At 39.7% G+C, this 16,872-nt stretch overlaps 1 protein-coding gene across 6 annotated transcripts in view; it reads right to left on the bottom strand.

Annotated features, from left to right (window-relative positions):
* The window catches only part of LOC148410257 (protein sidekick-2-like), a 167,354-nt gene that overhangs the window by 66,679 nt on the left and 83,803 nt on the right, over positions 1–16,872 (bottom strand). For 4 of the 6 annotated variants that reach the window (XM_088437266.1, XM_088437268.1, XM_088437269.1 and 1 more), the window contains exon 2: positions 2,281–2,443. In XM_088437266.1, coding sequence (XP_088293392.1) covers positions 2,281–2,443 — 163 coding nt within the window. The remainder of the gene's footprint in view (positions 1–2,280; positions 2,444–16,872) is intronic. The other 2 variants (XM_088437267.1, XM_088437270.1) reach the window with 1 other exon arrangement.

Genomic DNA, 16,872 nt, shown 5'->3' with positions numbered 1-16,872 from the left:
TAGACCTGCAAAAATGTGTTATATGCCCATCTCTGGAATATTAATGATGTATGTGTGGAATTGAATTAAATTAAGAGCAATTTAATTTAAGAACAAGAGTAAGCCACACCACTATATGAGGTGCACCAGCAAACATTGAACAAAAAAAGTTATTTTTTGTCATGGACACGTGAACCGCATTATAAATTCCAGGTCGTAACATCAGATATTTACCTTGAAAGGTGGTACAGCAGAGCCCCGGTTTATGACGTCCCTGCCTTATGTTTTTTTCCACCTTACAACGTGGACCATGACATTTTTTGTCCCCTATTTACACCATTTTTTTCACCTTACGACATCAAAAACAACTTCTCTTCTCAAACATGGAGGTCAGTGTAAGTGTGTGTCTGCCAGGGGCACTGTGTGTTAGAAATCAAAAGAACATCAATGACTTTCTAAAACCAAAACACAAAGAAGAACTGTAAATGTTAAAAGAAATAAATGAATGTTCATAGTTATGTACAGTACTATTGGAATAAAACTAGAGTACACATAACAGTACATGTTTTTATGTTCACATCTGAAACAAAGATTTGCGATAGTGAAAAGTCCCCTGTTGTGAAAAAAAAAACCTACATTTTACAAACTTTTATACAAGATCTTATTGAATTTATACGTAATTTTTAAGTGCGATATTTTTTAAACTGTTTTTGAGCAGCAACATTATTATATTTCACAATATCCATAAATTCACATACTGAGCAGACACATAAATTTGCTTTACTGGTGGATTGTCTCCTGGTAGCTAGCAAAAAAAAAAGAAAAAAAGAAAAAAAAATGCTGACAAAGTGCACCGGACTATAAACTGCAGGGTTCAACTCATGAGAAAAAAGTTGCGGATTATAGTCTGAAAAATATGGTAATTATAGGAAAAACTATTACCCATGGTGATGTGATACTGTGCACATATTGGCAGTGAGGTCTTGTTAGCACAACCGGAACATGATTTAACTTTGTTGTTTTGTTTTTGGAGGAATAATTGATTCTCTTAAGCACAAGCTGACTAAAGCAGTATCAAAACAAACAAGCGCACATACGCGTCCACAAGAACTCAGTGGCCGGTGAAACAGTGTCTTACTGCTGATGGAGCATGGCAGCACGCCCACGCTCGCACTTTGTGATTTATAAAAAACTAAAAATGCTTTGTGTGATTGTCGTGCAGGGAGAGGAAACAGCTCATGCATGTTGAATGTGACCAGAGATTCAAATCTGAATACATTTGATGATTCCCTGAACACAAGATGCTGGAGCTCAGGGGTTACAACATGAATACGTTCACAAGACACGAGCTCAGAATGCCATCTATTAGTTACAATTAAATGCGGTTGCTGCAAGACATTCATGGAAGCATTTTTCCCAACACAGCTGTCAAATAATAATTCTATCAGGAATATTTATTTAGCCTAATTAAAAAATACAAAACAAAACTATTTTCAAGTAAAATTCAGAAGTGCCGCTTTTCGCTAAAATATAAAATCTGTTTGCAAAAAACAAACATTTTACAACTGGGAGCTCATCTGTTAAATTTGGCATTCAATGTTCCAAAAATTGAGCTACAAGGTTTTTCACAGTATTTGTCATTTTTTTTCTTATAACTAAACAATTTGTATTCTGAAAGAAATGCAACATGTAAAAGTAAAATAAAATGAGTTGATAAAAAATCATACGTTACAACTGCCTGATCAGTTAAACTTGATGTACAATATCAGAGATATTTCAGAATTACAAAGAATTACAAATTTATATTCATAACAATTTTCATAACAATATATATATATATATATATATATATATATATATATATATATATATATATATATATATATATATATATATATAAATTAAATAATTATTATAATAATATATATAATTAAATTGGGAATTTGGGGGAAATTTTTTTCTTGTGAAATTACTAATTTATCCTCAAAACCTCCCCTATTTTTGCTGTCTGAATATTACTACGCTTTTTGATTTCTAAATTGTTTTAAATTGGGCAACTTTACCATTGTCTTTTGGTCCTACTTGTAAAATTTTGCAACATTGTTTTTCTTATAATTTTGCAACGTTTATCCTAACTTTTATTCTCATACTGTAACTCATTTCAACTGAATAAATTGACGGGGCTGGGAGCTCTGTATGGGAGCTATTACTTCCAATAAAATGCCGCTGCAGGCAGCTAATAATAGCAAGACGTGTAGAGAACACTAAAAACCGTGAGCTAGGTATTAAACGAGGACTCACCTGTATTCCAAAGAAAAGCGTGTGAGCTCGGTGCCATTGTAGATCCACTTGAACTCCAGCGGCCAGCTGCCCTCCGCCATGCAGGTGAGGACCAGACGGTTGCCCTCCAGGTGAACCTGGATCTGAGGGGGTTCCATCTTGAAGTAAGGTGGCACATCATCTACTGGACACAGAGAAAAAAGCCATTTGGTAATGTCAACATAATTGCTGAAATTTGCAGGAAATGAGCTCTCTGTGTGAGACGTTTTCATTTTTTGCCCTGATTGAGGCATAGTCTACACGTAACCGGGAATTTTGCAAACCGGCAGAAAATGTCTCTGGTTTGCCCTATCGCCTATACATGCATTGTATTTTTTTTTTTCCCATTAAAATTGAAGTTCCCAAGTGCATTTTCTATACCAGGGCTATTTAATCACTCATACCCCACACGCATAAATAGAGTAGAGCCATTACATATAAATAAACAAAGCTATATGCATGTTTTTTTCGTTTTTTTTTTTTTTACACACAAAGGATGGAGAATTATTTGGGGTTAAGTCGGCCTGGTTACGTGTAGACAATGCCTGAGCTCTTAAGGGTCAGCAGAGGAGCTCAGAATAAGTTATTACTGCCAAATGAAAGAGAGAGGTCGAAAAAAATGCTTTATTCTTTTGTTTCTAATGGATGTGTTGAAGCCAAAGAGGCAGCGAGGGGCAATTTGCACGGAACAGAGTAAAGTGTAAATGAAGCACACACGGACGGACGGACACGTCCGCGCGAGGCCTTTGGCAAGAGGAAGCAGGAAAGCTGAGGAAATAATGAAAAAGTAGAATGGCACTCAGTAGAGCGCAAGACCATCGCCAAGGCCCAGCAATTCTAATTTGGATTAGCTCCAAATTCGACACCATCATTTTGCTACCCACCTTCCTGCATATGCATGAATTTAGCTGTGATATGTTGAAAAATGACACCCTCCTTCCAGACATTGTAGTCAAATTCACTAAAACCACTATGGAGCTAAAACAAGCCATCTATTTTCTACAGCATTTATTCTGTTCAGGGAAATGAGTGAAAAACAACCATTCACGCTCACATTCTGAATGGAACACCCATCAAGTGACTGTCATAACAAACGGTTATACAAATTGTGGCGATCGTCTGGAATTTACAGCTTGCTCCCACAAGCTAATGTTTCACAAACATTTACAGTAGATGTACATTCATGTGGGTGAAAAAACTCTATTTAATGCCACAGATTACTAAATAATAAAATTATAAATATTCAAAGTTGTTGTTTTTTTTTTTTCTCTCACGCTTTGAAACCCGTATTGTCCAGTGCACAGTATCTGCCGTTTTTTTTACTAGCCATCGGGGGGAATCCTACTGTAAGCAAAGGGCGACAGAAGATGCTATTAAAAAAATGATTTGGACTTTTAACTGCTTTTTATTTGCCACCAGAGAGCACTCTCCACTCGTAAACACAATCAGGAATGTTACTGTTGTGTTAGAGCAGTATTTTAAGAATCCAAGTGTGCCGGTGTTATGTTGAAAATATGTTACTGCAGATCAGTGCTTCTCAAATATATTTTGTCAAGCCATCCCATAGGATAGAGAACACTTTTCACGCTCCCCCACACTCAATGTACTGACTATAAATAACAATGTTATCTATAAAAAAAAAAGTGTCCTTTTTAAAATTAACAGAAGAAAAAAGCTATACAAATCAACTTTCAACAACCGCTATTTTATAGCGTGTTTCTACAGGTTACATCTACAAGTGCACTAAACTGCCTCAAAATTTAAAAAAAAAATGATGAAAATTATTAACATTATTATTTATTAACATTAACAAAAGAAAGAAGCAATACAAATCATTTTTCATTGTTTTTTACAGCATTTATACAGGTCAGTCTGAGGGCTTGTCTGCACGGAGCAGGTAAATGGAAATTAGGTCATTGTGCTACTCTTTTTCTCGCCAAAGACACAGATGCTGAAGATGTCACAGGTGAAAGTTCTTTCTGATTGGACACATCAGAGGCAGAGATTCATTCTGATTGGATAGAGTTTGGCTACAATGGAGAGATTATGCAGCGATAACGCGGGTTCAAATAAGGCAGTTACATGTAGACAAGGCCTGGGGTTATCTACGTTTCCCTCCCAGCATCACCTCGTGACCCCACAGGGGGGCCTGCCCCACTATTTGAAAAGCTCTGCTCTGCTGTAGATAGATAGATGGACAGACAGACAGACAGACAGACAGACAGACAGACAGACAGACAGACAGACAGACAGACAGACATATATACCTACATCCATACTAGCCAGTAGGGCTGGGCGATAATATATCGATACATTGCAATAAAGAAGTGTTGCAATACTTTTATTGCAATACAACATTCATTTTCCAAAATACAACATTCATTTTGCGATATACAACGTATTGATTTTGAACCGCCTCATTTTCAGAATTTTTTTTTTTTTTTATCAATCCACTCGGGAGTGGCATTTGTATCATAATTTTAATTATGAATCGTGTTTTACACATAAATCATTCCAAGCGCTTCAAAATATGACATTAAATGTTACAATAGTGTTGCATGTATGGTATGAATGGAGAGCGAGTGAGCGAGAGAGAGAGAGAGAGAAAGAGAGAGGGGATGTGAAGGAGGAGCATAGGCGGCAGAAGTGGAAGTTGTTGAGAGAGCCAACGTGTGAGAGCCGTCTACCCCGGAGGGCAACTCCGGCCCTGGAAGAGGAACAAACAACAATACACTACCTTTCACTAAACTGACAAACAGCAGAAAAAAAAATTCCTCCTGTTCAAGTTGTCCGCAGCAAACTCTTGTTTGTGTTCCCGAGAAGTGCAATAATATCCGAGCAGCCATGTTAAAGAGCAGTAGAATTTCATGTTGCGTTTAATTCAAATGGGAATTTTGAGATTTCAAGTTTTGTTTTGTTTTATTTTGTTTTGTATTCTTTTCTATATTCCAGAAGTAACCATATCTCGAAGTTTCTCAGTTTTTGATGAATTACAATAGGTTTCTCTTTGCTTTTTGATGTACTTTTTTTCACCAAGGCGAGTGATGTTCACAGATCTGTTTCTATTACGGTTGAAGAGCACGGTCACCACTGTCCTGTGTGGAAACTTGTTGCAAAGTGCTACCTGTGTATTCCTGCAACATGAGTAACATCTGAAAGAGTATTCCCAAATGCTGGGGACATATTTAACACAGTCAAGAGCATGCTTGAAATAAAAAAAAGTTACATGCTTTTTTTTTTTTTTTTTTTAGAAAAGAATGTTTAACTTGTGCTCAGAGATGTCAATTGATATTCGGCTTCTGAAAAACAATAAATAGAATTTATATATTTTAATAATTTTCTTCTGTTTTTTTTTTTGTCATTTTAATGTATATGCCATAGGTTTTTTTTTTTTTTTTTTTTAACCAAACATTGCCCAGTATATCTCAATAGGTTTTGCAATATGCCTTTGGTGTATTGCAATACTGTATGTCACAATACACTTTTAAGAACCAATACCCACAGCCCTACTAGCCAACATACATGTAGACAAATGCTAGCATGACAGATGATCAGCCACTAGCAAGATAGCTTGATGGATTTAGCGAGGCCATACTTAATAATACTAAAAATATCCCAGGCATGAAGAAAACGAGATTGCAAGCAAGTGAAGAGGTATCTGCAAGGGATTGGAGTGGTAGGGCTTGCTTAGCAAAAAACCCAAAGTTTCCCGGTCTTAAAACCTCTTTCTCTGACAGGATGACTTATGCTTTGAGCCTGCTGTTATTTATCTTTATAGTTCCCTAATGCAGCCACATTATATGGGCTCCCTTCCACACACACACACACACACACACACGCACACGCACGCACGCACACACACAAGCGTGCACCCACAGCCTTTAAGGTGAAGACAAAGCGCTTTCATTTCACTTGATGAAAAAGGCCTGATCAGACATATTGATCCGTCTGCTTCGCCAGCCACGGGCGACACAGAGCTGATCGTGCCAGTGTTTAGTCGGAGGGTGTGCGCATGTGCGCTAATTAGACCCCGTACAAACAGTGAGCCACCATAGCCCGGGGCATGCCCGGTTGCGGGCGCACGTGAGCCGACCCGTTGCTGATTGCCGGAAACCCTCTCCCGCCCTGTCTCCACAAATAAGTTAGCACCTTAAGATTTATGGTAGTGAAAGCAGCGGAATTGGGGGTGCGCGGGGGCAGCCTTGCTGAGCCGGAACACCGGTACGGAAAATTGAACCTGATTGCAACTGTAAATAAGAATGAATGTGCACCTCTGTGTGTCAGACCGGCAGTCATTCATGCACACAAATGGCCCCAAACATTCCCCTACGGGAAACTGTATTCAGTCCCCATTTGTGTCCGGCACAAACACACCGGTCACAAAACACGGACATGACACAAAATCCGCTTTCACACTACATCAGCGGTGGAAGTGTAGAAGTGGGATTTATTACTTTAACTCGTCAACGTGGGGACCCTGCAGCCCAGTGCCGGAAAACTCAGCTTACTCCATTAAGAAAATTAGATGTAGGTCTGACACGATAATTACTACATCGACTTATCGTTCAATGAGAAAAATGGGAAACATATTTTTTTGGCTCGATAAACTATCATTTGCATGTGTGTTTCTTTAAATTGCTCATCATTTACATAGGGCATGTACATTACAGGTGTAATAATGTCCTTGTAGACAATGTTTCAAAAATATTCCATGAGTATACTTGAGAGTGAAGCTGTCTACTATGAGGGCGATAACTTCCTGTTCTTCTTCTTTGTCTTCTTTTTGTTGACAAGCAGACTGCGCATGTTTTGAGCTTGTGTTTTATACTAAAACCAAGCGACTACAGATTATTTGTAGCAACAGGTCATTTTCTCAGATAATACAGTCAAAGTGCTTTGGGGAAGTTCTTTCCTTTATTTTGGGAAGCTCCGTGTGCCCGCTAACTACTAAGGCAGTGATTCAGTGTTGTTTTTAAGCACACAAAAAGCATTAGCTATTTCTGGCCACTAGGTGGTGGACAAAAACAAGCAGAAGAGTTATATGTCAAGGATCTCATGGGTCTCAAACTTAAGTCCCCGAGGGCACCAATCTTTCATGTTTTTCATGCTTCTGTCTTAAACACACCTCATTCAAATGATTAGCTCATCAGCAAGTTCCCCAGGAGCTTGAAAAGGATCCTAATCATTTGAATCAGGTGTGTTTAAGAAGGCATCATCGAAAACACGCAGGATTGCAACCCTCAAGGACTGGAGTTTAAGACCTATGGTCAAGATGGTCTTTGCATATGTGGACTGCTATGTTATGCCTTTTTCATCTGACAATGAGTCAACATTGCTTTGTTATTATTGTATTTTTTAATTGGAAATGATCCCAACATATCCTAATTTGGGGATTTTCACAAAAATTATTCCGGTGGACCATTGAGGTGGATAATTTAAATTGACCTCATTTTTAAAGTAGACTTACCTCACTTTTTTGCAAGCACTAAAGTCAATCGTCCGCAGTGCTTGTTTTTTTTTTTTTTCCCCTACAATTTAATTGCCTCGCTGCACTATGGTTTATGTAAACATTCACTACGCTCGCCAGGAATTTGACGAAACAGGCCGGCACCAGATACCGTTTTGAACGCCAGTTGGCAGCGAGACTATGCAGCACAGGTATGCATTTTGTACAGCTCTGATGGAAGACCTGCGGTGCATCAAGAACAATTACATCTCACTTGAAACAACTGTATTGTATTTTTATACAAACACAACAGTCTGCATGCATAACACATTTTTGATAATGTGTGCTTCTAATTAGGAGAGAATTGATTGGAACACATGGAAATCATTCTTTGTTAAGCAATGGTACCTATTTTAGATTAGGAGAATCTCACAGGTATCCAAGATAATAATAAATAAATGAAACATGATGCAATCATTTACCGAGATAGATTCCAGGAAAGATTTATCATCCAGAAAAAAATGGTATCATGACAGGCCTCATTAGACTCATAAAAATTGCTGTTGACACAATGGAAGACGGGCAGTGTCTCGAGCAGTGGATGACACTGTTAGGCCTCTGCTTCTGTTTTGCAAGCCAGCAAATCCCTGGGTAGACCACAACTCCTAATCCGGAATTTGTACCTTACACAAAGGACCGCAAGTTGGTAAACAGGGAAAAAAAAAAGCCTTCTTAGATGACCAGTGTGTGATGTCGTCCCATGGGTACCCAAGGATTTTCCTGTGGGACTTTCTACAAAATATGTCTTTGTCTAAGGTCACCGATTAAAGTCCAGGTTTGGCATCTATAATGCAAGACAAAGAGCGTCAAGACTCTAAAGACTTGGACTTCAATATCAGGAAATGACAAACACGGCGTCTATGGTTCACTGACTCCATCACTCCCCATACTCTGCCCAGACATCTGTTGACCTCATGAGCACACTCCCCAGAAGTAGAACGTCACACATCAGTGCCTAACCTTGTTCTCTTTGCGCAAATTGTAAGAAAATGAGGCCCGGGTGGAAATTGCAAAGCCTACATACAAATATACCAAAGATATGAAGTCCAAAATAGCACGTAGTGAGCACGTAGCGGTAGGAAGGCTGTCTGTCTGTCTGTCTGATGTCATTTGCAGTTTGGGCTCGTGCAACACTCAGCAAGAAGGGATCAGATAATGCTACAGCTCCTGCCAGCGGCTATCAAGTCTTTTGAATAAATCCCACCAACCCTGAGCAGAATATGCACCTTTAGAAAGCGCAGTCAAACGAGAAACGCAAGCTGGATTGAAAGTGTAGCTTTGAGATGATTGCACTTACAAGCGACACTTTTGGAGCATTAGGAATTTAGTAGTGATATTAAAGTGACCTGGTGAGCATTAACATGTTGTTGGCATGCCTTACACAACCCCCAGCAAAGACTCATTAAAGGTCAGGGTGAACATTTTTCATCGGGTCTGTTGAAGTTTATACTTTTGATGTTAGCATGTTTTGCAAATCATATGTCATTAGATTAAATGAAAACTAGGTTTAAACAACACATTTTGAGTGTTTGCAAAGCTTAAGACATTGCAGATGTTGTTTCTTGTACCCATGGACCTTCAAGGTCAAATCTAGCGAGAAGTAGGCCATTTTGGTATGAAGTGGCCATTTTGGACTAATCTCACGACTTGTTTCTACTAAGACACACAATCTTTTGGGGATGCACCCCAATTGGAAGCAGCTACCAGAGACAGACATACATTTTTGTGAAGATCTTGACAAGAGCCTGTCTTTTTTTTTTGTATTTTGTCTCTTTTCCAGATTGACAGATGAAAGTGGCATGTGTCAACACTTAATCTATACAGTGGGTTCAATATGTTGCTGTTTGCTCATACACAACCTTCCTTTGAAAACTACACAAAAGCAATATTGATTGTCTTTTGAGCATTAGGTTGTGTATACGACTTTGCTGGAAATGGAGGAACGGGGGAAATAGAGCACACTAATCGCTGTGGTTACCCGATTGAGTCGCATTTGTACTTTTATGGCCCTGCCAGGTAACATATAAAAGCCACAGGATGGTAAATGATGAATCTCAGGGCTCTGCTGAGTTCGACTTGATCAGAGATGCAACAGATACACATTTATAACCCGATGTCCCAAAACAATCTAATCTTGCTCCAAGTACACTGAACCTGGGTTGAAACGAATCCTTGAATAATTTGAGTACCTGGGTAAAAAAAGAAAAAAAAAATGCTCATGGCTGTTTTTTTTCTCCGTTCGAGTGTACTCTTGTCAAGCTAATTTGCAGGAACAACTGTTTATGCCTTGCACAAAAATAACATGGCATCAACATCAAAATAAACCTTACCTTTCCAAATTTTATGGACATCAATGCCTTGGCATAAGTTTGTTTCTGGAATGCATCTCAAAGTGTAAAGGCTGACATAATGCAGCACTCATGTCAACAAAACTGTGTTGTCTTGAGGTTCAATTACTAATTATGATAAATAATGATGATTTAAAAAATAGTTAAACACATTGATATTGTGCTGTATTACATACCGGCTTGTTGCCAGCAATTAGTGGCGGCTCCAATGTTAACAACAAGCAGTGCAAGATGCTCGTTGTACCTTTTAGGCTGGCAAGTCAGTTGATTAGATTTATTTAATAATAACAAGAGAGTAAAACAATCTGCTGTACACAGTTTAGATTTAAGTAAACAAAAAAGTCACCTCAAACTAACCAAAAAAAAATGTTAAGTGGAAACTGCATTTTTAGTCTTCTGTATTCATATTTTTTACCACAATATCCAGATATCTGATAGAATTTTCATTTGGCTATCAGAAAAACTAAAATATTCCACTATTAAAGCTCTAAACTGACCTCGGAAGTGTTTTGCTCTGCTTGACCCTCATCTTCCTTGCCCTCATTGTCTTTTTTTTCCACCTGGGTGAACCGCTGTTTGACACATCATCGTTTTATACATGCCGGTTTGCACATGTAAACATGAAAACCCCAGTGTCTATTTTTGCTTATGCAGATGTGCACTGGTAGCAGACATTAAACGCGTCAGATCTACGCGTGGCTGCAAATCCGAGCTGTCAACTGTCTTTGAAGCTAGATGGAATGTAATATCTACTGCAGCATACATGACACTGACCTATATACAGTACATGTCGAAAAAAGACACGCACTGTGTGACCACAAAGACGGCATTGTTTGCGGACAAGACAAGACGAGGAAAACGAAATGGAAGGACTGTCACTTCCTTCATTCCGGTGATGAATGGGTGGACGGCGGCGGCTTTGGCAGGTGCATGATGACCACTTCAGGCTTGGAAACACACGGCAAAGCTCGACGAGTCGCCGGGAATTCCCTCCACAACTGATGGAAGCCAGCGGCTGCGGATGAGCGCGTCGGAAGTTGGAACGGAGGCTCGCCCGGCCTCGGCCAGAGGAACACCAACGCGGCACGTTTGGCGTGAAGAATGGAAATCAGGACTGCGCAGACCTCCACCAAGGCATAACAATGCTAATTTGGATCCTCCTGCCTATGCCTGAAGTTGGCATTAAAATTCATGAATGGGATGAGGAAAATATCCCCGACGTGGGTTTTGCCAAACTGGGAAGGGGATTCTTTGGAACTTTTACTACAACAACGCCTTTTTTCTTGCAACTTTTCCATGAAGACTGGATTTAAGTAGAGCATGACTAATAGGTATACCCCCAAGCTGAGGATCTCTAAGACATATCCAAAGTTACCGTGGGCCTCTTGGATGCTTCTCTGATCAATGCCCTCCTTGCCCAGCCTTTCAGTTTAGGTTGGCAACAGTATCTTGGCAGGTTTCAGTTGGGCCATGCTTTTTCCATTTTTGAATGATGGATTCAACAGTGGTGGATGAGTGGTTAGCAGGGTTATAATAGTCTGGGATTTTTAATTAGACTTTATTTTTTATTTTGTTTTGGCTTTTATTTAAATATGTTTTTATTTATTTTTCAAGCAGGTTCATCCATAATGATTTTATCCCAAATTGCTTAGTTGTGGTTTATGTCTTCTTTGTCTTAGATGCACCAATAATCAGCAAAAATTTAAATTGATTTTGATTTGATTTGATCAAAATTGTAGTTTTAGTAGGAGTTTTTTTTTCAACATGCAATATTTTTCACATGCAATATATATTTAAAAAAGTAGCGTATAACATAACACAAATTACAGTTCTGAAAATGACTTCAACCTTCCAACCCTACGATGATTGGATGTTTATGTTGATGTTGGTGCCGCTTCCAGATTTTCAAAATAATGTGAGCATGATTAAAGTCTGAAATTGGTCAAAAATTTTATCAACTATTCAACTATTTTATCAACTATTTTTTATTGATTCACTGGATTTTTCAGATGTATTCGTGTGAAGAGCGAAATAGTGTTTTAGTTTATTAAAAAAAAAAAAAAAAATGGAAACCATACCATTCAATAGATTCTCATTCATCCAGTGCAGATATTCTCATTCTCATTCATTATCAGTTGGATCTGGAATGTTCTGATTGAAAGCAAACTAACCCAAGAAGACATTTTTCTCTTATTTCAGCAGATTTCGTGCAGGGACCGCGAGGATAGCAGTCACTGGAAATATCAATTTTCTTTCCACACCATTGTGCAATTTTTTGACTTGGTCTATAACCTGAAACTTCAATAAACCACATCTACTTTAGGGATGTAAACACACTAAATGTAATCCAAAGGTCAACACATTTACAAGACAGTACACAATTTTCATGAATACATTTACGGCAGTACCTACGCATTACATTTTAAAGTTTTGAAAGGTGAGCAGTGAACTTGCCAGCATAACCGTCTTAAAAGAAGTGATCAAAATTGCTATCAAAGATGTCCTAGAAGTGCTTTTCATCCAAATGGTTCTCGTAATCAGGCCTTTACTCTTGCATTAGCTTACACATTAGCTTAGACTGGTGGATTCTAACCGCGGTTATGACGTGGCCCCGGTAAACTGCCCTGTTGCACACACGCGACCACACACAGAATTTTAATGGCCATGAGACTGAGACAAACAGCAGCAAGGCAGCTTAGCAGTCAGGGGTGAAAAAAAAAAGCCTGTCGGGTTCCCCATTGCTCCACACCGGCAGGCAAACACACAGCACGGTGTTCGCGCTCGGCTTTTTGTCTTCCTTGACTGCGGCTGCACTCTTTCAGCGGGGAGCTCTTCATGCCTTCTGTTTAATCCTCGGGCACCTGTACTGGAGGAGCCCACGGCGTCGCATGATCGCTTTTGATACCGCCGCAACGGCTTTCGACCGCAATGGTGCGTCTAAGGGCGGCCACTGCTGCTGCCTGTTGAATCAATGCAGGATCCTCTTGTTAAAGTTTCTTGGTATTTCTATTCTTTTCAAACACCCAAACTTTTTTTCACTGTGGATGTTCACCACACAGTACGAATGAGTTAGCAGCAGAGATGCGCACCAGCCTCTAGGGCACAGATGTCAAAGTCCAGTCCTTGAGGGCCGGTATCTAGCACATTTTCAATGTTTCTCTCCCAAACACATCTGGTTCAGATGATTAGGATCATTTTCAAGCTAATCATTTGAATCAGGTGTTCTGGGGAGAGGAACCTGGAAAACACAAAGGAGCTTGACACCTGTACTCTAAGGCCAAGTCCAAATCAAGTCAAAGTCGTTCGATTCCAAGCCAAGTCTCAATTCCCTGATCACGAGTCCAAGATAAATCCAAAAATATGACAAAGAGTACAAGTCATGTCCTAGTCCCAGACCATTAGTCCTAGCTAAGTTCAAGTTCTAGACTATAAATCCACTAAGAATACTGTACATAGAACTATTCTCTCTTCAGATGTCATGGAGTTTCCTGAACCCATGTGCGGTACTTTGACCAATTTTGGGTCATTTTCTTCTACATCATTCTCATAATATTTCAACCGAGAGATGGCACACTCCCGATAGTATGATAACTAAGTGGTGATGACATTAGACTTTTGTCATAATCTGGGTGAAATTTCAGCTCCCTGGTGTCTTTTTTCAATGCTACCCCTTTCAAAGTTTAGAGTATCTGCAGGGTGAGTCCAGTTGCAACTCTCAAAAGAGTTGTTTAAGTCTCCCACTAGCCCAAATTGCAAGTTCCTCTCATCACATATATTTCGACAATCCTCAACTTGGGTTCCAAAAGCTCTCGGTATCACCTCAGAATCAATGGCGTTTTTACTTTTGTCGGTTTGTCTTGGTATTGGATTTAGGATTTGGTAAGTGGTAAATGGACTTTCACTGATAAAGAGCTTTTCTAGCTTTGGTACTCAAAGTGGTTTGCATTGACAGGTCATTTACCTTCTGACGAAGCAGCATCAGGAGCACCTTGGGGTCTCAGTGTCTTGCTCGAGGACACTTCGACATGGTTTGATGGCTTTGATGCACTTGGTTATTTTTTTCAAATTTAGACTAAGCTGTAACCCATATAAACACTGTAAAAAATAATTAACAGTTGTTGAAAGTTGATTTATATTGCTTTTTTCTTTCGTTAATGTTAAAAAGGAGACGGGTTTAGGTATGATGCAATTTTTTATCGACAATGATCTTATTTTAGTCAGCATGGTGATTGGGTGGGGGTGCTTGAAAAGTTTTCTCTTTCCTGGGGTGGGGGCTTTGCAAAATATAATTGAGAAGCACTGCTCTAATGTATTGTGATCACGACAACAGCACTAGTCTGAAAAATATGTTAAACGCGATATTGGGATAGTCCAATCAAGGGTTGAAACGGCGGCTCTCTATTGAGTTCCATCTTACAGATTAACATAAACATTTTCATCTGAATGGTGTGAGCAACCATTAATAATCAGCTCATTTGCACTGCAAAGTCTCTAGTGCCACAACACGCTCAGAAACGGGGCTGTGTGTTGTTTGTGGTCCCACTCAATGGAGGGAAGGATGATTTACAGCCTATAAATATCAGGGACAGGGAAAGGATGTGATTGACTGCCACTTATACGGCGGTATGCAGATGCTGATCCGTGGGCCATTTGTGGAAATGAACGTCGGACCCGATGGTGGCTTTCCATCTTGCTGGGCTGTCTTTGAGGGCTGGTCCTGCTTGTTTAGCATCTGCTCTAATGGGTCACTTCACCTTGGCAGGTGGAGGACGGAGCCTCACCTCAGCTTCCCCCTCGCCCACACACACTTCTTGTTCTTTCTGCCTTTCCTCTTTTGTCCTCTTGTAATCCGTCGCTCCGTGTCCGAGCCTTTCCCACTGACGGGGTGTAAATCGAGGCGAGGCTGTTGTCACCGTGACAGAGTGACGGAGCGTCCTGACCTTCAGACCCGCTCTCAGGTTGGGAGGCGTGAACGAGTACGTGTGTACATGTCTTCAAGCGCCAAGCTCCTTATACTTTGTAATGCGTGTTTTCACTTGCTATGCACCATACGGAAGGCGTTAAATCACCATTTTGTGACGAGGGCCAAGGTCGCTGCCGTGACTGCCGCGTAACCCCCATCACGAGTGGCTTGCCGTGACCCTTCTTGCATGATAAAGTCCAATTGAAGAGGTGAAATGAAAACGCAAAATTACAGCGGGTGACCTGAATCACATGAGGTTGACGGTTATGCAAAGAGCTCGCATGTTTCTTTCCTGCTCGGTGTACGTGTCGTTTGCTTACGGCAAAGTTCAGTTTCAACGGTCAAGACGTCACCATAATTAATATATCGGTACCAGTCGTAGTCAATCACTCACATATTACACAGTAGACCGTATTTTCCGCGCCGTACGGTGCACGCTATTACGAGGTATAGTCTCGACTATGGGGTGTATTTCCTTACTTAACCCATACATAGCGCGCACCATATTGAATGGCGAATGCTCAACCTTGCGGTCGGCAATAAAACGTACGTCATGTGATCAAATGGTTTAGCGCTCCCAGCGTGTGTATTTCGCATATTATGTTAAGTTGTCTGATTAGTTCAGCATTGTCAGCTTAGATACCATATGTATTACATAATGTTCTCTGATTGGCTGAAAACCGCTAGGCTACATATTACATGTATTATGTACTGTATTGTTCTATTGTTGCCATTAGCAGACATACTGCTTGAATTGCATAATGCTCTGGTTTTTTGCTGACAGTGTCCATAATGTACGTAATGTTCTATGATTGGCTTATCACTACGTACTGTGTGTGTTCCCTTAGGTCCCTTATTTCAGTCGGAAAAGGTTCGACAGGCAGTCAAGCAGAGGTTTTATCAAAGTCACGCGATAACATTTTGACAAATTTTGGGTCTCAATGCATACACAAAGCGCATCAGACTATAGGGTGCACTGCAAATTTTGGAGAAAATTAAAGGCTTTAATTTGCCCTTTTTGGTTTGGGTAATATTTAAAAAAAAACAAATAAACAAATTAGTTTTTGGACTATAAACAAAATCAACACTGTGCCTAATAATTTGGATCACATTCATGTATTTTGGCTGTATCGGATATAATGACTTCTGATGAGTTTGTCATTTTAAAAACATAAGATTTGAAAATTAGCTCAGCTGTAGAATCAAAGTGACATGTTTATAATACTGGAGATTGTAATGACTAAATTGTAGCATTTAACCCTTAAATGGGCACAGTGGTTGCTTTCGGCCAATAGTCTGAACAGGCACAATGGCCGAAAGCATCCGTAACAACCATTGCTTAAATTCTCACGTAGCTAAATATGGAAAAATCTTGCCGATTTAGGACTTAAAAATAGAGAAACATGTGCCTGATAAAAGCCGCTTTCGCCTGTTTAGACTATCGGCCGATAAAGGCCGGTAAAGGGTTAAGCAAGTTATGCACAAGCTATGAATAGCTATCTTTTGCAGAAGCTATGTTACCATTTAAACGCAGATAATCAGAATTGAATGATTTGAATATTTTGCACAAGAATAATTTTTGAACGAATCAAACCTCCTTGAGAGAAATGTTGAGTCTACTGCTTTGAAATCGATCAAACTCTACAGTAATTGTCTAGCGTGTAACCCTTTCTCGTAGCCACAGGTAGCTGTTACAATTGACTCGCAACCCTAATGAGGACCGAAAATGTATGGATGGACTCCATTACGATGACCAT

Source organism: Hippichthys cyanospilos, chromosome 16 (assembly GCF_059441005.1).
Source record: "Hippichthys cyanospilos isolate Australia breed blue-spotted pipefish chromosome 16, RoL_Hcya_1.0, whole genome shotgun sequence".
Classification (NCBI taxonomy): domain Eukaryota; kingdom Metazoa; phylum Chordata; class Actinopteri; order Syngnathiformes; family Syngnathidae; genus Hippichthys; species Hippichthys cyanospilos.
The sequence above is the reverse complement of the archived record's forward strand: the minus strand, read 5'-3'. Positions and strand labels throughout refer to the sequence as shown.